The following is a 25,019-nucleotide window of genomic DNA, read 5'->3' as shown; positions in this document are numbered from 1 at the left end:
TATATATATATATATATATTGTTTTATGTGTGTGGCTGTACATACACATCATTAGCTGTGAACATTCACCTACTTAAGTTACCATGAACTATATGATCCTTTGTGCTACCGAAAACTGTCTGGATTTGCAGTTTTATATAGCACTTGCTTGCAATGCATGTCTGAATACAGCACAGAAGGGACAAATGTAGTTTATGATCTTTACATCTTTCTGAACCAAAGTGAGAGCTGTGTGACTGCCAAGAAATGTGCAGACCCAGATAAAGATTCGTGCATGCGAATGCTGGCACAATGCAGAGCGTGACTTAACTATATTGGACACAGAGAAGTCACAGTGGCAGCGAGCACAAACCATGACATAGCTGTCTTACAATAATGAGACAGACAGAGGGTGAAATGGAGATAAATATGGCTCAATCATGTACTCTATGCTTGGCCTAGCTCTTATCCTAACATTTACGTAAACAGGGCATTCCATTAAATGTACAGTAGGTGTGTGTGATAGCTTGCTTTTAAACAATGCTTTTCATTTTATATCACTTTCACGTTGATAATTCTTCTTTTATGTAAAGAATGAGTTATCCAGAGAATATCCAAGGCACTAATTATCCTACTGTTTGTATTTTCAGTTCATAAAAGCAGTTATTAAAAACAAATAAACCTGTCATCTACTGTGTGGTACTATAGCGGGAGTCATTTTGTAAGATACATCAGTATTAGAATTGATGATCAATTCCTTTAGATAGAACTCTATGTGGGACACATATGTCACTAAACTTAATACTAAAATACGTGAATGTGGTATTTTTTTTATCCTGAGTTACTTAAAGAGGAACTTTACCCATATCTTTGAATTTACATCAAGTACGCCTTTATAAATATTTAGTAATGGTGATATACAAACAGATACTTATAGATAATTACAGGCTTTTTATTCTTTGCATACCTTATTTTTTCTTTTTATTCTCTAATTCTTCTTGGCCATTTTTACTAAGAGCAGATTGATATATCTCCCTTTACTTCCTGAAACTCTGGCACATGTGACCGGAACATGTGACCATGCACATCATCTCAAGGGAGGAAACTGCCTTTCCCTGAGATCTCGTGAGATTACAGATGAGACTTCCCAGCAATGCACTACTGATATAACCTTCCCAGAGTGCAGCACTTGGGCACATTACATCACCAATGCCCAAGAGGACCAGGAAGTGGAAAAACAATAATTGTAAGTAAAAAAAATATATGTTTGTTTAACTGTTGAATGTAATGCAGAGGAATTGTCCACAAGCCTCAGCATAGTGGAGAGTGGTAAGTGCTGAATACTGGGAGAGTGGGGATCAGGTAAGTCAAAGTCCTTTATACAAGTTGCCTAGACAAAAATGAGCAGTTAACGCAGGGGTGCTCCATTGACAACAGCTAGATAAGTTAGGTGCCAACTGTAATTTTTAAGGATTATTGGCTACCTGGCCCCTGTGATTAGTCCAGCTCGTCCAGAGATAACCTTCACAGTGCAGAGGTAGCCCCACTGCAAGGGGAGTATTTCCTCATTTCCCTTGTGCTAGGCTTTAGATATCTGCACTGAAGATTACAAATAGTTTTCCAGATCACTGGAGGATTGCAGTTATAGCACTGAAGTTGAATTGCTCATAACATGCAGAAGGCAGGCTTCAGTGATTTTTTTTCTTCCAAACAATGCACAGAAAAAAATACATATATAATAATCATTTACAGTACATGTGTTTGCTAAATTGTCTATTTTGCCTGGGGATTTTATTTTAAATGTACACTGCAGTCTGAATTGGATATTAAGCCTTAACATATATAAGGGAATCAAGTTCTGTTTTATTACAACTGAGGTGCCAATCAGATTCAAACTTCCCTTTGAAGCATGCCATATGTAGCTGGGGTGTCTGAGAAACTCAGAAGGGTTTTTAAAAAACATCATATCCCTGTCTGCTTTAAACCCAGCAATACACTGAGGCAACAACTGGTTCACCCAAAAGACCCAACGCCAAAACACAAGATGAACAACATTGTATATGCAGTCCAGTGCAGTGAGGAGTGCTCAGAATTGTATGTCGGCAAAACAGCAGCTACACCAACGTATGGGACAGCATAGAAGAGCGAAACCCTCTGGTCAGTATTCGGCAGTGTACCTACATCTAAAGGATAAAGGTCACTCCTTTGAAGAAAGTCAAGTACGCATCCTAGACAGAGAGGAGGACTGGTTTAAAAGAAAAGTGAAAGAGGTTAGGCGGGTGGGGGGGGGGGTGGGGGGGTGAGACATCTATTGTCTGCCACATACAATGCTATTTTAACACCTCTCTCTGGGCTGGTCAATAACACCTCCTTGCTCCAATTATGCAAATGCCATCAACACCTGGTTGTTACTAACAGATTATGTGGATTGGAGCAACATTCACCATATTTATTCCCAGATAATTTTTGTAAAAGAAAGCAGGTTGGATGACCAGTGAAACGTCTTCAAGAAAAATACAGCAAGCCCAGTTGCCTTGACAGGTTTTCAATTTTCTTAAAGAATGTCAGGCAGCTCATATATCATAAGTATCTTTGACAGAACATAAAAGTTAATATTCGATGTTGCCTCTTATTTTGAAGCAAATTAATTAAACTGATTCACGCCATATGGGAAATAGATCACAATAAGTCTGAAGCACATCTTCCACTAAGCACCTTACAGCTGCTAGTGGCAATCACTGTGTCCAATACCTTATCTTGGTTGCTGTCAACAAAATTCTGTTAAAAACATGCAGAAGATTCAGGAAGATAAACCACATATCCTTTTTTAAAGTAGAAAGATCCGTTTTGACTCAAAGCAAAAATGTGTCCCAGATAAGCATACGTACTTCATGTCTTCACGCTTCAACATTTTTATCCTGAGACATTTTAAAACTGAACTCTGCAGGAAATACATATATGTGTGCTGTTCTACCTACCAATGGACTTGTACTCCTCTCTATTGATTTCTGAGATTTATATAGTTCTGCCACACAGCACAACCCTGGCACCAGGAGCAGAAGACTGATTTTTCCCATGCTACAGTAAAACTTACATATCTTGCCCCCCCCCCACCCGGCCTTTGACTGGACAGTGAAAGGAGAAGCAGAAGACTGATATGCTTATTGGCCACTCTGATCTCTCCTAATTACAGCTGCCTGGCTCATTGTGCTGCTTCTCCCTCTCCCAGTCTGAGCTTTGCTTTAGTAGGACTGCAACTTGGGGATACCAACTCAAATTTAAGTACTTGCACTGCTTGCATTTAAAAAAATCCATTTAATTATGTATCAATGAATGTGGAGCTGCATTAATTTGTGCCTTTTATACCTGCCTGAGGTTCAGTTTTAAGACATGAGTTTCATAGTGACATGACTGCAGCATGCAGCAGGACAGCCCAAAAATCTGCTATCCCAATGAGTATGTGACAGATTGTAATATAAATAGTATTTTTAGTGGTTAATAATTTACAAGGAACTTAGTAGTAGTTGTCTGTGGATATTAAATGTGTAAATATATACATAGTAGTATGTGTGTGTCTGTACACACACTGTTAGCCATGAATTGTCACCTACTTAAGTTACCATGAACTATCCTTTGTCTATCGGTATCGGTACCGATACAGGGCATTTTGGCAAGTACTTGTCAAAATGCCCCGATGCATAGTGCCGAAGCTTGCGCTATGTTTTTTATTTTTTCTCTGTACCTGCCAAGGTGCCGAATGCTTTTCCTCACATGTGAGGACATCGGCGGTGCTCCAGGTGGGGTCCTAATGTAGGTGGCTGGCGACTGCCCAGAGGACCCCACCTGGAGCGCCGCCCACAGCAGTGATGCAACGCTCCTCCGCTCAGCGCCGCCGACATCCTCACATGTGAAGAAAATCATTTGGCACAATGTGAGGCACCGCAATCGAGGCAACAGTAAGTAAGACGGGGCCTGGGCTTAGTGTTTTGTGTGAACAAGAAGAATCTATTGCTGCATTGTATTCTATATGTACTGTACATGTACTACATATAGAATGCACTGCAGCAATATATTTACAATTCTGCGCTGCTAATATGAAGGGGGTTAAATGATCCATAGTACAAAATTGTACATAACATGCAGTTGTACTATGGATCATTTAACCCATTCATGTTAGCAGGTCAGAATTGTAAATCTACTGCTGCAGTGCATTCTATATGTATTGTATATGTACTACATATAGAATGCACTGCAGCAGTAGATTTACAATTCTGATCTGCTAATATGAATGGGTTAAATCATGACCCATAGTACATATATAGTACACATCCAGTACATTGCAGTAAAAGAGTTACAATTATCCCCTGCTAACATGAATAGGTTAAATGACCCGTAGTACAACTACATATTATGTACATATTATGTACTATGGATCATTTACCTATTCATGTTAGCAGGGGATAATTGTAAATCTATTACTGCAGTGTATTCTATATGTAGTACATGCACAGTACATATTCCCAATTCCCTGCAGCAATAGATTTACAATTCTCTCCTGCTAACATGAATAGGTTAAATAATCCATATTTAAAGTCACCTGTCCCTTTAAAAAAAGTATCGGTAATTGTTATTAGCAAGTACATGAGGGGAAGTACTTGTACTTGGTCTTGAAAAAGTGGTATCGGGACATCCCTAATATATATATATATATATATCTATAGATATATATATATATCTACAGATATATATATGAAAAAGGCTAGTCGAGCCTCGTCTAGGACATCTTGGTGAATGTGCTCAGAGACTTTTGTTTGTCGATTGCAGGACTTTCTGATCTTTTCAGAAGTCAAGGGGCTCCCTGGATAGGTAATGTTATATTTATCTAGTTTAGCATCTGTAATTTGCCTATGTACCTAAGCTAAGTAAATGTATTTCTACTACTTTTTAAATAAATAAAGTAAATAAATAAATAAAAGTAACAGAGTTTAACCCTTTGTTACACAGATACACTGTAAAGCTACAATTTGCTACCTTTTGAGTTCTTTATGCCCTGATTACTTGTCACGTTGCTGCTCACTTGCTAAGCTTACTTCAGGAATGCTTATTATCTGTACTGCACACATATTAACACAGCTTCAGATCTGCTCTCTTTTGGATTGCCCAATCTGTTACATGAAATACCTAAGTGTCTCCTTCTTTAAAACTGAACAAGTATCATCCAACCATGCCACAATACTGGGGAGGACACGCTCCTCATCTGTTCTTGATGAGCAAAATCTCTGCGATCTGCTAAACATAGTTCTGAGCGCCCGCAGACTTGTTTACGTGGTTATGACAGTGGCATCATTAAATGTAGGAACATTCCAAATTGTTGGACATTAACTGCAGGAATGGGAAGCACTTCTGTTGTTTTTTTTTTAGATAAATATAAATTGGTTTGTACTGTTCATGTCTCAAGCGCTATTTTGTAATTAACAAATATTGCTTTCCACTGGCACAGGTCAGTCTTCATGAAATACCAAAGTATGAAAATTTTTTCTGAAGTCAGCACTGGTAAACTTGTAGAAATAAATCCTTTTTAAGAAAAATTGTGCTAAGCACTTTTTGCATCCAGATTGGCCATATTGGCTGTTTTAGAAAAAAAAAAAAAAGTTTTGATAAGAACACGTTTTTCCCCCAATATGACCCTCACTATGCTGTTCATACAGAATAATATTCATATATATCTGTAAGGGGGGGGGGGGAAAAGAACAAAAAAAAGAATAGGAGGATATAAAACATAACTGAAATCATTCTAAAGGATTTTTTTGATGGACTGTAAGTCAGGAATGGACAGTTTTATTATTCCACCTCTGCACACACTTTTTGACTAATAACCATAGTTACCAATGGATAATAACCATAGTAATGCTTATACTCTATATCTTCTGTATAACCATGGTCTAGTGGGATTTGAGTTCTCAGAATCTGAAGTTCGAAGGAACAAGCTGATACTCTATTAAGCTAACCTTAAATGTGAGGTTCACACTTGCTGGAAAATTTGCTTGGGGCACTTACATTCTATTTATACTTTGGTATTATAGAACATGTTTAAATATGCTGATTTCTGATTATTATATATCTGTATTTCCTAACAGATAATACATACTTCCACGAGAGGCTATTTAACATTGTATGTTGCATACAATAAAAATTATTGGCTATGGAGGACTAATGCCAAATGCTAAATTAAATAAAAACTGGGGAAACAAAAGCAAAGCTGTGGCTCATACTCACCAGTCACAGTCCTTGGTTTATTTAGAGAAAAAAAAAGATGATGCTTGATTGGTCACTATGGTAACAGCTTCTCTTTTGTCATTAAAATGGTACACCTTTAATTATTTTATTTCTGATAGATTTTTTTTAAATGTTGTGTCTTTCTATGAGCAGAAAAAACATACGAATCAGGGAAAAGGCTAAAATGAAATCCAACAGGATTATGGGTAATAATTGGGGTTTGTGAGGTGAGCGAGGATCTTGATAAAATGATTGATTAAATCTGGCTGGCCCTTTGCTCCCACTTTCTTTGGCACCAATTTTCTTCCTGAATCGAATGTCATAAAATAAATTGTCATTTGCCTTAACTCATAATTTGTCATTCTGACAAAAAAGCAGAGTTAGGAGAATCTCCTCAGTAACTGAAACAGCAAGGAGGAAATTCTGTTCAAACATCCCAGTCTGCTCATGCTTATGGCATGGAGCAGCTCTCATTTTGAGGAGCTACAAAAATCTGTATTCATTACTTAAATTAATTTATTGTTAAAGTTCATGTAGGCCTAGTTACTAAAATGTTGTACATTTTTAATATGCTAGAACTCCAGGCAAAAGTATTCTTAACCCTTTCAGTGGAGCCACCCCTGCACTGCCAGGGTCGAGTGCTCCTATTCGTCTAGGAGCACTCGAAAATAAAAAAGAAATACTCACCTTAATCTCCAAGCCATTCAGCTGTCTTTTTCACGTATATGTAAATAAGCCATTCACAATTTTATGACTTGTTAAAATGGGACAGCTTTCAATATTATGTATTAATGGCATGCCAGGCACAGGAAAGTTCCTGTATAATGTGCAGCACTATAGAGTAAAAAGCTTACTGCCCAGACGCTGCTCCTGTCATTAAAGACCAACTCCAGCCAGTTTTGGACAGAGTAGAGCAGGGATATGAATATTATTAGGTTTTATTTCTGGTCTCTGACTTCCTTTTGGGATAAAAATAATGAGTAATCTCTCCATTAGGAATACAGACTGCAAGCACATGCAACACACTTTCTTCAGTAAAATGGAAAAGTGTTAGATCCTGTGTCAGGGTAATATTACTTTCCGTGTCTTCTTGTCCATATGGAAGCCTCATCCTCATTTCTTGTCCTGCTGTTGCAGAGACAGGAAATGAGGGGAAAATACTTCTATTGGGTCACATTCATCACTATGAACTTGACGGAACTAATGACTGTTCCCAACTGTATTCAAAACTAAAGAGAACATTTTCTGCTGTAATTGAGCTTTAAGGCTGAACTCCAGGAAAACAGATACAATACATATATGGAAGCAGTTTCACCTGCCAAACGATTTGTATTTTTGCCTTGAAATGTACACTCCTCTGTCACACACCACAGCCCTGTCTGGCAGATCAGGAGGCCGGATTTTTGTCTTTCCTGTCATTAAATGACACTTACAGATCCTGTCCCTCCTCCAGCCTGTGACTGGAGAGTTAAATGAGAAGCAGCAGACTGATGAGCTCATCTGCTCTTTTCTCCTATCAGCATGTTCCTTGTTACCACCCAAGCAATGCAGCACAACGATTGGATCGTTGTGCTTCTTCTTCCTCTCCCATTCTAAACCTTGTTGTACAGGGACTGCAAGAGGTTCATCCCAGGTCAAATTTAGGTACTTATACTACTTGCAGTTAGGTAAATAACTGCATTAGATGCATTAGTAAATACAGAGCTGAATTAATTCATGTATTTTATATCGCCTTGGAATTCAGTTTTAATTATTTATATGTGTAAGGTAAGTAAAGCCAAGTTAGTGCATTTGCAATAACATAGTTAAGTAGGTTCTGTGATAATTTTTTTTTTCTTTGCACAAACAGGTAATTTGTAATGGCAAGCTTTCAGGGGCCTAACCCCAAAGGCTTGTCCAGGAAAATAAACTGTTGATGCAAATTAAATCATGTCCGTTTACATCTGACTCCCCATAGACCAACATGGGGTCTGGCAGTTTTAGTTCATCTTGCGATGGGAGAGAAAACAACGGTGACATCTGATCCATACCGCTCAGATCAGGAGGGGATACGTGCACTCTTGATCAGCCCGTGTGAAAGGGGCCTAACAGTAATGTGCCTGTTAGAAGTAATTCAATGTAGCTGTTTGTAGTAAGGAACAAACTGAAAACTCTGTAAAATGCCATTTGTTACCACCAACTCACTGTTGCCACTGGTATCTCCAATTTAGGATCTTACATAAAGAACATCAAGTGCACATAATCTTACATTATATTAATTATCTTGCAATGTTTGTCCTGCTTTTTTTTATTCCATTAAACTATCTAATTAGCATCGAATGGTCTACAATGTAATCGAATGTTACAAAGCTCCACACAGCTTCTTCTAGTTTCTCCACAAAGCTTCTTTTTCATCCTGTGTTCCTTACCCCCCTGTGGAATTACAATGCTGTCTTTATTATTTTCAACATGTACACAAAGGTTTGCAGTCAGCTGAAAAGTGTTTATTCTATCTTGTGAACTCTACAGGTCAAGGCGTTGCAAAATCCCTCTTTCCATTCTCACAGCTGCTGAAGTAACGCACACAGAGTTATCAAATCCTAGCATTAGCTGCTGCAAACTAGGGAAAGGATAAGGTTGCATGCTCACAATAAGTTACATTTTCCTTCTAACTAAGGGTGGCCTAACTCCCTGGATCAATAAGTGAGATTTGTCTTCTTAGAAAATAACAATTTCTTAATAAAGGTATTATTTGCAACATACATAATCTGTATAACATTTATATTCTTATGAACTGGCTTGGTACAATCTAATAAGATCCAGCACAGGTATTACTGAACTACAAATGCCAACATGTATATCTGGTCAAGTTTGGAACAAAAAGATAGACTAGAATAGGTTTTTACAACACATTATCTGCATTATTTAATAAAAAGTTCTTGTTAAGAACTTCTAATGCTTTAGTCGCATTTAATCAAAATTCCCTCTCCAAAAGTCAAATTAGCTCCAGATGGACTTTGGCTACCTCCTTTTAATTGGTATTTATGGTGAAAAACTAAAAATAAATATGTATTTCTATTTGAATTTCTATCATTTCTATCGCACCCCTAATAACCATATCAACGTAGAAGTTTGTAAAGTTGGTTACTGAAGATGCCCATATGATGTACTTCCTCAAAGCAGTGACACAATTTATCTCAGCCCTGTGAATATGCACTTCCTGTGTCACCACTCTAACTAAGCCTGCCATCTGAACTTCCCACGATGTAACATTATTATTGCTTGCTGAAAGCAGTGCATTATGGGATATGCAGTCTTGAGAAATTGAGATTGCATTATATCAAGCAGCAGGGAAAGAGATGCAAAGCACTCTGGGAATCCAGAAGGTTGTTAAAAGTGATCGGCAGACAGGAGGCAGCACCCAATACATAAAAGGGATTTTTTTCAATTAACCCCTTTGTGACGAGAGACGTACACTGTACGTCCCGCCACAAAGGGACCAAATGACTTGTCACGTACACTGTACGTGACGAGTTATTTGCTGCTCTGGAAGGCTGGTAACTGCTGAGAATCAGCGGTTACCATTCATTAATGTATCCCTCAGTTTAGAGGCACCCATTAATGAAAGGGTTAACCTTTTTCAGACACCCGATACCCTAATATCGGGTGTCTGAAAGTCAAAGCAGAGAGGTGGAAAAAAAAATGACATTGATAAAAAAAAATTTCAATAAATACAAATTAAGAAAAATAATATGAAATAATTAAATAAATAAATAAAAAGGTGATGAAAAAGTAAAAAATAATAAGAAACAACTTATTAGAAAATAATTATAAAAAAAATAGGGGGGGGCGCACAACCTGGCCTTGGGACGGCAGGGAGAGTAAATCCGGCCCTGCTCCTGAAAATGCTAGCTACCTGGTGTAACAATCATGGATCCAGTGAAGCCAGAGTTCCCTTACCAATAAACCTGGGTTCGTTTTAAACACTAAAAAGGTTTTAAGTCCACTGGATTAGCATGACAGTCAGTCAGCCCGGGTTTCCTTTAAATAACAGTAATGTGTTTGTATCAATCAGCTTGTGTATCTCAGGGAAATAGCTGCAGAATAAATAGCTGCTTTAACGTCATTGAATTCGTTTGTTTGCGTTCCTGAAGTCATTGACTAAATCCAGTAAATCCTTATTCCCTGAAGTGATTTCATAAACAAGACGACTAACACAAGTTAACAAGCTCCACCAATATACCTCTTGTTGTGGCAGCCAAGGAAACACCATAAAGATTTACGGAATCAAAGTAATAACCTTCAGAAAATGTAATGTTTCCTGCAGTGCAACCATACTGTATGTTTTTTCATCATACAGAATATTAATTTATTTTGTTAGTTCAACCAAATATTTCCAAGTACAGCAATCTAGATTCATTTATTTGTCATGTAATGTGTGCAATACACAAACCTATTCACTGCAACAGAAAAAAAAAGATTTTATAAAAAAGCACTACTACATACCAGGCCATTTCAATGGGTGTTAGGACAAACAAAACAATTTGCATGCAATACCTGTTAACACAAATCTGATCAGTTGAATTATTTTCACGTTCTTCTTATAAACCTAATATAAGACTTGTTAGTTCTGATTTTAGATACAAATTCATAGATTCCTTATGACAAACTCTCACTTTTACATATCAGTCTGCTGCTAAAAATATAGATAAAGGGATTCTATTAAAAAGAACTATAAGTTAAAAGTGGTACTGAAGAAAAAAAAAGTTGAACTAACATAAACAGTCTTGCTGTTTGTCAACCATCTGAAACCGCCTACACCCTCAAGGACAAAGTAGGCAGACTGAACTGCGTAGCCTGCTAAGTTTATGTCCTGTGCTCTGGGGTATATGTCCCTGCCACCGCACACTTGTGCTGTTGACTCCCATAGGATATATATGAAGCCATCTCAAGAGTGTCTGCAGGATGTATTGTAAACCAAGCTATAACTCCTGGCAGGCCATGTCTGTAGACTTTAATAAGTATGCACCTAGGAATCTTACCTGGGGATGCATTTCTGCTGACAAAGTTGGGAGTGGGACTTTTTAAGGCAACAGAATTCTTTGCACATGCATCACTGAGATAAATAGGTAAATTGTCTCCTCTCCAAGGGAAGAACCACTCAGTGTTTACTCACTATACATCAACAGTCACAGCTGGCCACTGCGGCTTCCACACTGAGACTCTCACAATGGACTGGACTGCTAAATAACAAGGGCAGCTCAGAATACGAGCAGAGGTCAAGACCTATGTACTGTATATGCATTTAGGGGTTCCCTGGGCAGACAGAAAACAGTCTGAGGAACAGCAAACATACTCACAATTACAACAAGGTAAGTGCACATATAGAATGTTGTCAGCTTGTACATTTCTATGACCTGACAAGTGTAAGCACATACCAGTCCACTAAACCTTTCAGGACTACAAGTCCTGTAGGCAAATGCCAGAGGTGTTACACTTTTAATTCAGTCCCACACCAAGGCCTCAGTTTGTCAGAAGGCCATATATGCCTTGCTTTGGGTTGGACACTTGTGTGAAAACCTTCTTAGTTCTGTAAGCCTCATGTGCACTTAGTTTATTTGTAGCACTAGAGAAGGAATTGCTACTGCCAGAGTAAAAAAAAACAAAAAACGAATGAAAGTGCTAACCTGCTACTCAATGCATTTATGGAAACATATGTAAAAATGAACAAAGGCACATAACAAGGGATTAAAATTGTCTTCTAGTTGATAATGTATTTTTTTATTTTGCATCTCATTTCATTTTTCTCTTGCATGAAGTAAACAGAAGGAGTTTATGGAAGATACTTCAGCTAGAAAGGGTTTGATTTCCTGTCTAGATTCCCGATTATATAGAAATGTGAGATTTAATAGACAAAGATTTAGTATTAGAGCAGCAGGAAATGCAATTTTACGTTATAGACTTTAATCTTGATCCCATGAAATAACAATGAGACACAATGCAGGCCTACTCTGAATTACAAAGCAAACTTGTAATGGTAGATAATATTACATGATTAAATAGTGTGTGATAAAATGAAAAATAAAAGATGGGCTTCCCATTGTATTGCTGTTTTCAAGGCTCCAAAAGATTGACATAATGTAGGTATATAATGGAAAATACTCTTATGGGACTTTAGCAAATCATATGAGATTGAGACATCACAATACATTTCTGACAGTATGAAATTACTCCACATTGTTTCTCCACTATATAGTATTATATTTCAAGGTTAACAACATTCTGTATGTGCCAGACCTTATAATATTATACAACAGTATCTAAAGGCATAGCATTAGAGCAGTTGGGTATACTATAATAAATAAATTATAAAACATGTTGAGTCATAGTGCATAGTGAGCCCAGGCTATCTACAATTATCTAAGCACTACACAGTGCTCCCAGGTTTTTGAATACATGGCCCAATGTGTGCACTGAACAATGCACTCCAACCAGAACGAAAACATCACTTAAATGGGAGCCTGAAAGCTCATTTACATGTTAGATTGCCATAACTCTCAGGGGCTACTTTGGAAGATATCGCCAATGGAATCAAATGCAGAACCCAGTGCAGATGACACCACAAGCTCAAGCAGTGATCCCCAGTAGACCATAATGTCCATAATGTAGAAGAAACAAAGTGACACCATCATAGTGGTACAGTGACAGAGAGGTATTCTGAAATCTCCAAGACATATCTTTGAAAATAATCAAAGGTTTACCCTATCAATACCCACTCAAAACAAAAATATTTCTTTTGGGTGAAAATTATTTTATGGGACCACTGTTATTTTTTTCTTGAAGATTTAAGCTTGTCTTGAATACATAAATAAAGCATTTACAAACACATACTGGTCCTGGGGCCGAAGGATCGGCCGAAGCTACGGCCAGATCCTTCAGCAGCTTCGTGAATAGACCCCTAAGTGACCATCCCTGCCCCATTTGTGTGGCTATCTTTGCCCCATATATTGCACAGAAATAATAATTTCTGCTATAGTCAGCACAGCAGCATAAACTGTGTGGGAGCATTTTCATTATCAGTATTTCCTACTATACTAAAGTGACAGATCTAATCTAATCCAATTAAGTAAACAGCAGGGTAGTTCTTTTTGCTTTTTTACGATAGTCTTTAAGTGAGATTTTATAGCAGGATAAGAAAAAGGGTAAACCTGAGGATGGAGGCTAAGACATTGCTTTCACATATATAATAATATATGTATGTAAATATTATAATATAAAATAAACAGTAAACTGTAAAAGTATACTTTTTTTAAAATTAAAATGGACATGTCCATATGGCAAATTGTCCTTTTAAGCACTCATTTTATGAATGTAAATACTAACAGCTCAATTTGTGATTCTGTAAATCGCATGTTCATATATAAAAGATTCTCACAGGCCCCTGTGGCTGAAGGTATTATTGTGCATGGCAGTATACAGATAGAATGTTGACAGTGTAACCTGCTCTTTTATAGTATACAGTTAAATCATCAAGCTTTATTGGTAGGGCTCCTCTGTTTCAAATTAACCCAACATGTGTCCACTTAAAGTACAGTAATATGTAATTTTAGAAATAGAATAATATGCTATGTGCACATTTGCATACTGAATATTTAATTCCTTGTAACTAGTGTAGATCTGGCTAGACAGGGGATCACTCTCAAATTGATGCCCATCCCAACAGGTAAAGTAAAGTTGCATGACTCAGAATCATTGTTTTAATGCAGATTTAGTTAGACAATGGAGCCAAATCTTTTTTTCATTTTGGACAGTGTAAAAAATAATTTTTCTGCCATCTCTGACCCATTGGGAAAATTTCCCTTCACAAAAGATGAAACAAAGGTAAGTTACAAGTAACTTTTCCAAAGTGAGGGACGTGCCCTCTTGGACAGCTGTCACAAAAACAAGTGTTCTATTGAAAGATTTCACCTCTCTTACTGTTAAGATTACTCAAAATATGGACTTTCCCTCGCTTTCAGCGATTCTGACAGCCACAGGCCTGACTCCCAAAGGAAGATGCATGATGAAATTTGTAGTTTCACCACAGCTGGTGGACCATAGTTTACCTACCCCGATCTAGGGCAACACTCAGTATACATGCACGTGATTAATAGGTGCCAGAGAAACAGACATAGGGATGTCAGGACGCTGACCTCCACATCAGTGCCAGATGGGTAATTGCTTTGCCTCTGCTTTAGCCTCCTGCATAGCTTCAGAGTTTCAAACGCATTTATTTCATGCATACAAGCCAATAATAAACTTTTACACAGCAGTAACACCTAAAGTATGTTGTTGTTTTTTTTAATGCTTATGCACAACTATGTTTGGCTTCAGCAACTCCCTTTTAAACCCAGACAAAGGCTTGACTCTTTGAGTGCTTTTAAAACCCAGGAGGCTTTCGGAAACAGTCCTACAGAGGGAGTTTTCATAAAAAAAAACACCTGCTGCTTTATTGTGACACTTGGACACAGCATCAAAAATAGCCAACATTGCTTACACAGGTAACTATTGACAGGTGAAAGTAAAACAGTTTAGGCTGGAAATATACTGTAGCCATGAATTTTGCTGATAGCAGCAAGTAATTACATTGCAGGAAGGAATAAGCCACCCACACGGCGGTACAGCGGCTTTGTTCTCTGTCTTCAAAGAATGAACCACTTGCATCTGGATCAAATGCTTTAAACAATACTCAGACACTCATCAAAGTGCCTTCCTTTCTTCTGTTATTTAATTTAATTAGCCCTAATGCAGACATGGATTTACACAGTGTATACTGCGTGAAAAGTAATCCCCAGAAACATATTCAAAAAAATAATCAATTTCATTTTTTAAAGGAATTCTCCCCCCTCCTTTCATACCTGACAGGAGCTCCTCTGCTCTGAGCCGGCTTCAGCAGAACTGTCAATGTGCTGTCAGTCTGATTCAAAGGTGTTTCCAGTTCATATGCTGGCATGGAGGGGGCTGTGAAATACAAACAGAAATTAACCAAAAAACACCTTTCCACTGCCTGAACTCCTACACGCTGGGTATGTACCCAGAGGACTCCGAAACATGCAGACAATGTTTGATAAACCACACTGAATATGTGAAACGTGATATTGACAAAGGTGTCCTGTGTGTTTATGCTGATATGTTAAATCATCAAAATAAAACCTAGCCGTATCCCGACACTAACTTCACAAACAAAAGATATAGCTCCTAACTGTTTGAGGCTGTTTGTGAAGTTAGTGTCGGGATGTCGGGATACGGCTAGGTTTTATTTTGTTGATTTCTTGTAAACCACTGTACAGCACCTGTGAATGCTCTTGTTAATATCACTAATAAACACTGCACTGTTTGCCACTACTCCCCTGGATTTGGTATCTGTGCCCAAGAGACTGCTTATTCCCAGGGGGCTTATGTGCCAGCTACCGATCGCCTGCTCACAATATATATCTATAGATATATCGATATATCTATACATAGATGTATCTATATATAGATATATTGATATATCTATATATAGATATATTGATATATCTATATATATTCCATTTGTTGGGTTCTTCTTGGTCTAATGTGAAATGAAGGCATGTGGTGACCTGATTATTGAGCTTGATCCACAAACGTAATGGATATTGTAGGAGAGAAGATTGTTTTGCTGCTAAGATGGTATTGGCTCTGGCTCTGCTCAGTACTGTTAAGTATTCAAGCGCCATCAAGAAGGAGTTCAAAACCACTACAGTTAGGTGCCATTAATCCAGACGCATAGAGTGGGAGCCTTGGCAGGAGAACCAAGGTGCTGGGTTTCACAAGCACCCCTAAATGTATTACTGACTCTTTGTATAATTGACTGCATATGATCAATTCTACAAAGTGGGAAAATATAACACTGCCTCTAGATTTTTTTCCAAGATGTCCAAAACAATGGATAACACTTCTTGCATTGTTTAGTGTCTCTATAGGAGTAGCACAACAACCATTATGCTACTGTACATAGAAGAAATAAGGATTTTCTTCACAAGAAAAATACTGTCAGAGATGGCACGATGAAAAGTAAAATGATTGCCACAAATCAAAGCAATACCTGAGATTTTGGTTGTAAACTGATTCGTAATAGGGGGACCGAATCCTTTGGCTGTGCTGGCTCTTATTGTGAAAGAGTAGGTTGTCCCAGGATACAGTCCAAAGAACAGGTAGTGTGTTTCATTGCCTTGTTTTAAAATACGTCCACTTTGATTGGATAAATCTATTTCAGGGTCAAAAGAGCTGACTGCCTTGTAAGAGATCTGTAAAAAGAAGTGAGCAGAATTAATAGAAACTCAATGGAAAGACTTCTATTGGCAGAGTCAGATTACATCTTTATCCGATAAACCCTCCTGATGTATGCACCGTCAGACGTTTTATGATAACAGATCATATTCCTCCAGCTCTTCAAAACCTGAATCCAATGAAGGAACTCAGCCAAAACTGTTACAAGCTATTACTTTTATAGATACAAGGACTTACAGGCAGATGGATTACAAACGTAGAAGATGGGTTCTAGCTTAACATAATACCTTTAAGTTGTTTGCCTTTACATTCCAAACATATATAGTACATTCTACTACCTCTTTCAATAATTAGATTGCCTTAAAAGATTATGTTATTCATGGTTACTAATACAATTTCTCAAGGTAAATTTTACTTAAAGGAGAACTATGGGGTCAGTGTTTTTCCCCATAGTTCTCCTTAGGGTAACGGGAGGACACAAACTAGCGTCCTCCCGTTACCCTAAGCTCAGTATACCGCGAGCTACAGCTCGCGGTATACTGAGACGCCGCACCTGGAGCGGATCCCGACGTAGATGATGGGATCCGCCCAGCTGCGTGAGTGACAGCTGGCTCTGCCTATCTAGAGGCAGAGCCAGCTGTACCCGCCCCATCCCCCGTCCATTCCGCCAGTCAGCGCTGGCAGATCGGAGCGGGGAGGGGGGTATCCAGCCCCTCCCCCTGTCATGGCAGAGAGCCGTGACAGGATCGAGAGGTGAGGGAACCCGGTATGTTTTCCCTCACCTCCCGATCTACTGAGCCGACCTGTGACAGTCTCATTGTCACAGGTCGGCTTAGAACTATGAGGTGAGTAGAAATCACTCATAGTTCTCCTTTAAGTGCATGAAGCGATTTAAATGCAGTTTAACCTTCAGTGTTGTTGAAGAGCCACAAATTGCTTCTCAGATATATTAGAACAGTTTTAACAATCGGTGGGAAAAAAGGATGAACTCATTTCAGTGCTTGGGTTAAACAACCACTTTATCAGCTGCTGAGATTTCTTCAATCACCAACATGGGAATATAAGTACTCCCCTTGAGCCTTGTGGATGTATGGGCAAGTACCTAATGGAACTCTTACCGTTTCCAGTGTTTACTAAAAGCCAAATATCATCTATTCAACTTATAAACAGTTTACCTAAGCATTATCAATGACCATACACTCAGCTCCAGTCTCCCCTAGTTAGGCATCACTGCTCTCTGCAGGGTAGCATGCATACAAGGGGTAGTGGCTACAGATACAGGTGAAGGCTTAGCGGCTGATATTTGACCTACAAATTCCTGTGGCAGAAATCCCAAATATGCCATTCAGAAGCAGTCCTTTAAGTTAATGATTGGGTGACAGCGGCCACATTTGAAAGCGGAATGGGCTGGCTTAATGCAATGTATGTTAAAGTGGGTGCTTTACCATATCACACAAATATGAACACAACCCAAATCAGCCTACCTGCAGATGTGCAGGTTTTGCTATTGTTTTAAGTCAAAACCGTAGCAAAGCCTATTCATCTACAGGCTGAATCAAAGACTGCACTGTGCACAAAAATGACTATAATTATAGCTCAAATCATATTTGCCCTGTCTCCCCCCATATTGAAATTATACAAAAGGTTGGGTTGAAGTGCACTTTGGCATCTATGCCTTGGGTCCTAAAGGACCTTGCACAGGCAATGCAGACATTTTTCTTTCTGGCAGTCTTTAGGCATCAACAAAAAATACATGTTAGCATAACAGTCTATTGTTTCCAATCAGCAAAAAGGCAAAATGCTGAAAAATCTGCCCTCATGTACATAGATAATTATAAACTATACTAGAACGTGGAGATATAGGTATATATTATTACACACTAGTTTACATTAAAGTGACACTGAACTCAGGAGCTAAATCTTAAAAATGCATTTAGGTACCTTAACTATTAACAAAAATGTATCTTATTTGTGTATCACTCGGCTGTAGATCATCATATCATCTCTGAATTGGTGCTGACACTGTCCTTCCTTCTGGAGGGCTACTTTTGTTGCTCATGGTCCCTGTGTGTGTTGTATAGTAGCCACCACTCTAAGATCGCTCCCATGATGGACTATAATCTCAATACAAATTAGTGAACTAAACATGAGATTGTAGTTCATCATTGAAGCAAGCTTAGAGCAGTGGCTACTTTACAACACCACAGGGACCATGGTAAACAAAAGTAGCCACCCTGCAGAAGGAAGGACAGTGTCAGCACAAATTCAGAGATGATTTGAGGATCTACAGCCGAGTGATACACAAATAAGCTAAATTTTTGTTAATAGTTAAAGTACTTAAATGCATTTTTAAGATTTAACTACTGAATTTAGTGTCACTTTAAGATGATCTCTTTTCATCTGTTAAAAGAAGATATTTCCACTTTAAAATGGGTAAATCAGGATAGAAACATGGGATCTACCATTGCTGGCTTGATTTCGATGCATGCTCCAGGACTACAATCCTCATCCTTCACTACCTTGTGATTTGTTGACATGGACAAGCATATGTATTATCACGTGTTGGGGTTTGTGTGTGCTGGAACTTCAAAATGGAAATTCTTCTTCAGTTTTTATTTTGTTTGGAATGTCCATAATATAGATTCAAATAAAAAAGTAAAGCAAAATAGCAGCATTTGATAATTAACCACATTATGTCCCCATTATTTTATTTATTTATTTCCAACTGGGAAAAAGCGATATTGTTTGTAAAGTTTTTCATAATGCATATGTCAATCTAGGTTAAAAATCCTAGAAATTACTGCATCTCAAGCACATATTTGAGAGTTTATCGTTTTTTTTAACAGAGAATCTTGTTTTTAAAAGATGAAGTATTTGCTAGCATTTCAAGCTTAGCAGCTTAATGGCAATTATGTTTGGGAGCTATATTTGCTTCTTATCTTTTATTGAATATAATTGGTGCATAACTACAAATGGAACCATCAAAACAAATCAATCAGCTCCTGTCTGTCCATTTAATTACTGCACACTATGGAGATGGAGCCGGGTGGCTGATGAATCCAGTACAGACACTTGTTTTTTTTTCAACTACTCATCCTCTTCTGTAGCTATAGAAGATGCTACCTTTTCGAAGCAGAGCTGAAAAATCTGCTATAAAAATCCCAGTGCAATTTTTAGGACAATTACGGTCCATATATGCGGAGGGACAAAAGGAATACATATTTGAGTAACCTTTTGTTCCCTTTCTAACTGTCAAAAAATTGACAACTTTGACTTGGCAAAAGTGTATGGGACTTAGAATTTTCACCATCTGTCATGAGCGTGATTGACAGGTAAAAAAAAGAATGGATTTTTTTTTTTACTTTCAGCCTCTTCACACACTATACTAGTTCTTAATATAAATTCTATGTCTGCACAAAATGCATGCAAAATTTTGTTTTTTAAACCCAAATAGTTCCTATTAATAGATGTCTGCTTCACTATATTTAATTGATTCAAACGAACACCTTTTGAGGCAATACATGCAGTTGCATTCAGCAATATGGTAGTCAATATGAAAATATGTGCTGAACCATATGGAGAGACTCTAACTGCTGGCTTCCTTCTGACAATGTTAGTTGCCTAGTTGCCTGGCTGTTGTGCTGAACATAAGAATCAATGACCCACAACATGCCCATAGCTTGTGAAGTCAGAACAATACTTGCTTTGGGTCAGTGGCTTAAGCTGGCCATGCACTGCTAACATTTCCTGCTGATGTAGCCAAAAGCCTGTGTCACTGCCCACACTACCCTGCTTGACAAAAGTTAATTTTGTTGAAGGATCAGGGTGGAAAATTGCTGGCCGATCATGTATTCTGACAGTGGCGCATGTCGATTGTCATAATACAATAGTCCAAGCAGGGGGAATTCATCCATCCATGCTCTTTAGCATGGATGGAGGAATCTGTAAGAATATTTAGGCTGTCGGCTGCACCAAAGACATCTATATATGTTAGAAATTATTTAAACCACTATATCAGCGGGATAGTGAATAGTCATTACATAATAGTTTGATACTTTGATACCAGAGCCAGATCATTCGCAAGGCAACCTAGGCAGGAGCCTAGAGCCTGGTGGATGTCTAGGGGGCCCAGCTACAACATTTATGCTCCTGCAGTAAACCAGGAGGATAGCACAACTGGTCAAATCTGTGTACCTATCTGTCACTTCACAAGAAAGGATGCACTTGAAGGCACTTGGTGTCTGATGAGGTGGACCATGCCAGTACAGACACTGCAAATGGGCTGGCTCATTTGTGCCTATTGCAATCTGTATCAATGTAAGTCTAAGACATGGGTTACAAAGTGCCACTGGACCTTTTTTAACATTATATTGCTTGTACGGCATACAATCAGAGGCAAGAATTGAAATGCACTTATTAGGCCTTGCTCACACTCTTTTGTATGTGGAAGAATTTCTAAATCAATGTGTTGAATGGGAAACATTCTGCCTTCAACTGGTCTCCTCCCCATTGGGTGAAACCACAGAAAGAATACGTTGTAGACAGCAGTAGATTGAATACAAAATACAAAATATGAGCTGAGCTATACTACTAGCTACACACTTTTAAAGCAGTTAGAATGTGTGCTTAGCAGTGGTCAGAACCACCTGCCAAGCACCCATAGTCACTTGACACATTCCAATCTTCAATTAAATGTTCTACAGCACCATGTACACCACCATGTAAGTCTCTTTATATTGCATTTACTAACTAGGAGTGCACAGCTGTGTGCACTTCTAGTTCTGTGAATGTGCTGTGACTGGCAGGCACAAGCCTCAGACTAACGTTTGAGAAGCAATCATGATGGTTTACATCATGTGATCACCATGGTGGCTAATTATATTGGAAATTTGCACAATCATATGTAAAAATGCACAATCAACATGTAAAAATAACCAAAAAATGTATTTTTCCACAATTTTTCTGTTTGTCTGCTGATGCATACTAATGCTATTAAAGTTGGTCAGTACATCTCAGGCTTTATTGACCTATGGTTGCAAAGAGGGATAAACTACCACAATCTGAACAGGCCCTTAAGGTGAGCAGGCTCTCATATCAGAGGCAACTTAATCTGTGAACGTATAATCAGCAGGAAATAAAATACAAGCATAGAAAATGCCACTTTACGTGTAGTTTGATTCTTTGGCTTCGCATGAGTTTAGCATTGGAATGCCAATCTCTGCACATAAATAGGAAACAACAGCCAAATGGGTGGGGTCTTACACTGATTAGAGTTTGACAGTTTAGCCATTCAGTTCCCTCTTGGCCAGTTTACAATGTACTCATGTAAGGGTACCTTGTGAGACAGGAAAAAAGGTTTTTAGAGGCCCAGCAGCATATAATTGTGTAGAATTTACTTCCCAATGAAAGGTAGCTTACATTTGAAATTACACCTGTTTCTCTCTCTTATAATAGGCTTCATGGAAAGAAACACAGGTGAAATGCAATGAAAGTGACCATTATGCTATTTCTACCTCATTGTTCCTAAACAATCAACTCAGATTTGTCTCCATATCATTCATTGTGCTTACTGGCATCACTTCAGTCGCTATGTAAGGCAGAGGTAAATGTGAATATATGTTACAGATGAGAAATATAATAATGTGTTCCAGAGCATGCAATGATTCATGAATTAAGCTGAAAGCAATGTGCCAGGTCTACCCAGTACAATGCTTCTGTACATAAAATGTAATTTGGATGCCCGTCTTTTAATAATTTTTAGTTTTAGGCACTTGTGAAAAAAATGCTGTGAAGCGAGGATGCTTTCAAAAATAATTAAATTAATAGTTTATCAATTAACATACTAAAAATGCATAAACAGAAAAAATAAATAAATCGAATTAATATTTTTGCCTTCAAAACAGCATCAATTTTCCCAGGTACACTTGCACACAGTTAAGGATTTAGCAGGACTAATATATGGGTCACAAATATCTATTCCATTAAAATATATATTAAATCAAACAGAATTAGCTGTGTAGGAAGAATTAAAGTGACACTTAACTAAAGGGGTTAAATCTTAAAAATACATTCAAGTACCCTAACTATTAAGAAAAACGTACCTTATTTGTGTACCACTTAGCTGTAGATCCTCAAACCATCTCTGAATTTGGGCTGACACTGTCCTTCCCTCTGGAGGGTGACTACTTTTGTTCCCCATGGTCCCCCTGTGTGTTGTAAAGTAGTCACCACTCCAAGTTCGCTCCTATGAAGGACTATAATCTCAATACAAATTAGTAAACTTAACATGAGATTGTAGTCCATCACCAGAGTGAGCTTGGAGCAGTGGCTACTTTACAACACACACAGGGACCATGGGGAACAAAGGTAGCCACCATCCAGAAGAAAGCACAGTGTCAGCACCAATATAATATAAAATAGGTGTTATTCCAATTTGGCTGCAAAAGTGGATCTCTTAAGGAGAAGAAGCCCTGTGTAAGCTACAAATTGTGATCTGGAGCTTAAACAAGGCTTAGGACTCCCTGCCAAACCACCAATGCTGTGCCCCTAAGCAGCCAACGACCACGCATTAGCTCTGTACTATGAGAGAAAGGCGAGTGAGCCACATGCTCTTCCATACCTGGAAGTACTAGCCTTGACACTTCACTTTCCCGAACAAAGCGGTGGTGGAGCAAAGAGAAGGTAAGTGTAAGCATATGCAGGGGGATAGTATTAAAGAGTTCCTGTTGCTTTGCCCTACATGTAAATCTTCCTAGAAGATAAATATGTTATGTACGGTCCATAAGAACATTTGACTTACATTGCTTGTAGCATCTATAATATGTTATTTAAAGTAGAACGCTAGACATAGTTTTTTTCATTGTTGTTTTGGAACAGGGAAGAGCTAGAACCTCAGTCAGGTTTTATAGCTGTCTGTATTCCTTTTGTAGAGATTTCCTCTCCGTAGATAATGTGTAACCATGATAGGGAAAGGCGGGAGGAGTGAATCCCTTCAGCTGGGACACAGGTATCAACAACATATATTTTACTTTGTAGAGTGGAGAAGGGATATATTGTATTGCTGTCTCTGTCCCTCTTGCAGAGACTTTCCCTCTTAATGATGTGATATGAAGTGAAGGGAGTTCTACTTTAAGTTCTACTTTAAGTAGCTGGGACACAGGTATCAACAACATATATTTTACTTTGTAGAGTGGAGAAGGGATATATTGTATTGCTGTCTCTGTCCCTCTTGCAGAGACTTTCCCTCTTAATGATGTGATATGAAGTGAAGGGAGTTCTACTTTAAGTTCTACTTTAAGTAGCTGGGACACAGGTATCAACAACATATATTTTACTTTGTAGAGTGGAGAAGGGATATATTGTATTGCTGTCTCTGTCCCTCTTGCAGAGACTTTCCCTCTTAATGATGTGATATGAAGTGAAGGGAGTTCTACTTTAAGTTCTACTTTAAGTAGCTGGGACACAGGTATCAACAACATATATTTTACTTTGTAGAGTGGAGAAGGGATATATTGTATTGCTGTCTCTGTCCCTCTTGCAGAGACTTTCCCTCTTAATGATGTGATATGAAGTGAAGGGAGTTCTACTTTAAGTTCTACTTTAAGTAGCTGGGACACAGGTATCAACAACATATATTTTACTTTGTAGAGTGGAGAAGGGATATATTGTATTGCTGTCTCTGTCCCTCTTGCAGAGACTTTCCCTCTTAATGATGTGATATGAAGTGAAGGGAGTTCTACTTTAAGTATACTAAAGCATTATTTTTTACATGTAGAGTAAAATTAATGTCATATATTATAATATCATACCTCATATAAAGTAATGATGCCATATGTCTGAGCAGGTTCCCTCCACTGCAGAAAAATCTTCTCCTCAAATGTGCTGCTCTGGATTGATTCTAAAGGTACGGCACCCGGTACTGGTTTGGGCAACTGCTTCAGATTTTGTCTGATCCAGTTTTGATAAATTCCCTTCTCCGTATTTACCCTCTAGAGTAGTGTAGAGCTCAAACTTTCTGGATCAATATATGTGCTACAATTGTTTTTTAAACTACAGTAACCCAAAGCAATCAAATAGGTAACAGCATATGCTGATCTGATCATTAGTTGCTATGGGTTACTACGTTTTGGACACAGACACTACATATCGTGGTACTTTGTAAAATAAAAGTGTTAGTGTGCCTGTATTATACCCAGGATGATACAGCACATCACCAGCACAAATGTGTGCGTTTGATACCCTGTATCATCTTGGATTTGAGCAGCGCCATCCACAGTCACTTCAGCACCCATTTTTTAAACGGATATACTGGTAAGGAGTGTGGTTAGATATCCATTTGACTTATATTATACCCAAGGCCCTACAGACACGAGATGCTTGTATATCATTTTTCTAGTAAAATATATGAAATTTGAGTTACTTTTATACTGTAAGGCAAAGCCTGGTTACATACAGTGAATTTATATAGCTTTTAGAACAAGTTAAATATACTGTAT

At 38.2% G+C, this 25,019-nt stretch overlaps 1 protein-coding gene across 9 annotated transcripts in view; it reads right to left on the bottom strand.

Annotated features, from left to right (window-relative positions):
* The window catches only part of PTPRM (protein tyrosine phosphatase, receptor type M), a 606,372-nt gene that overhangs the window by 269,404 nt on the left and 311,949 nt on the right, over window positions 1-25,019 (bottom strand). For all 9 annotated transcript variants that reach the window (XM_018553724.1, XM_018553732.1, XM_018553757.1 and 6 more), the window contains exons 9-11: window positions 24,333-24,442; window positions 16,340-16,541; window positions 15,132-15,234 (exon numbers count right to left, since the gene is read on the bottom strand). In XM_018553724.1, coding sequence (XP_018409226.1) covers window positions 15,132-15,234; window positions 16,340-16,541; window positions 24,333-24,442 — 415 coding nt within the window. The remainder of the gene's footprint in view (window positions 1-15,131; window positions 15,235-16,339; window positions 16,542-24,332; window positions 24,443-25,019) is intronic.

Source organism: Nanorana parkeri, unplaced genomic scaffold, assembly GCF_000935625.1.
Source record: "Nanorana parkeri isolate BGI_ZX_2015 unplaced genomic scaffold, ASM93562v1 scaffold7, whole genome shotgun sequence".
NCBI classification, from domain to species: domain Eukaryota; kingdom Metazoa; phylum Chordata; class Amphibia; order Anura; family Dicroglossidae; genus Nanorana; species Nanorana parkeri.
Note: the sequence above shows the minus strand (reverse complement) of the source record. Positions and strands in the feature narration are given on the sequence as shown.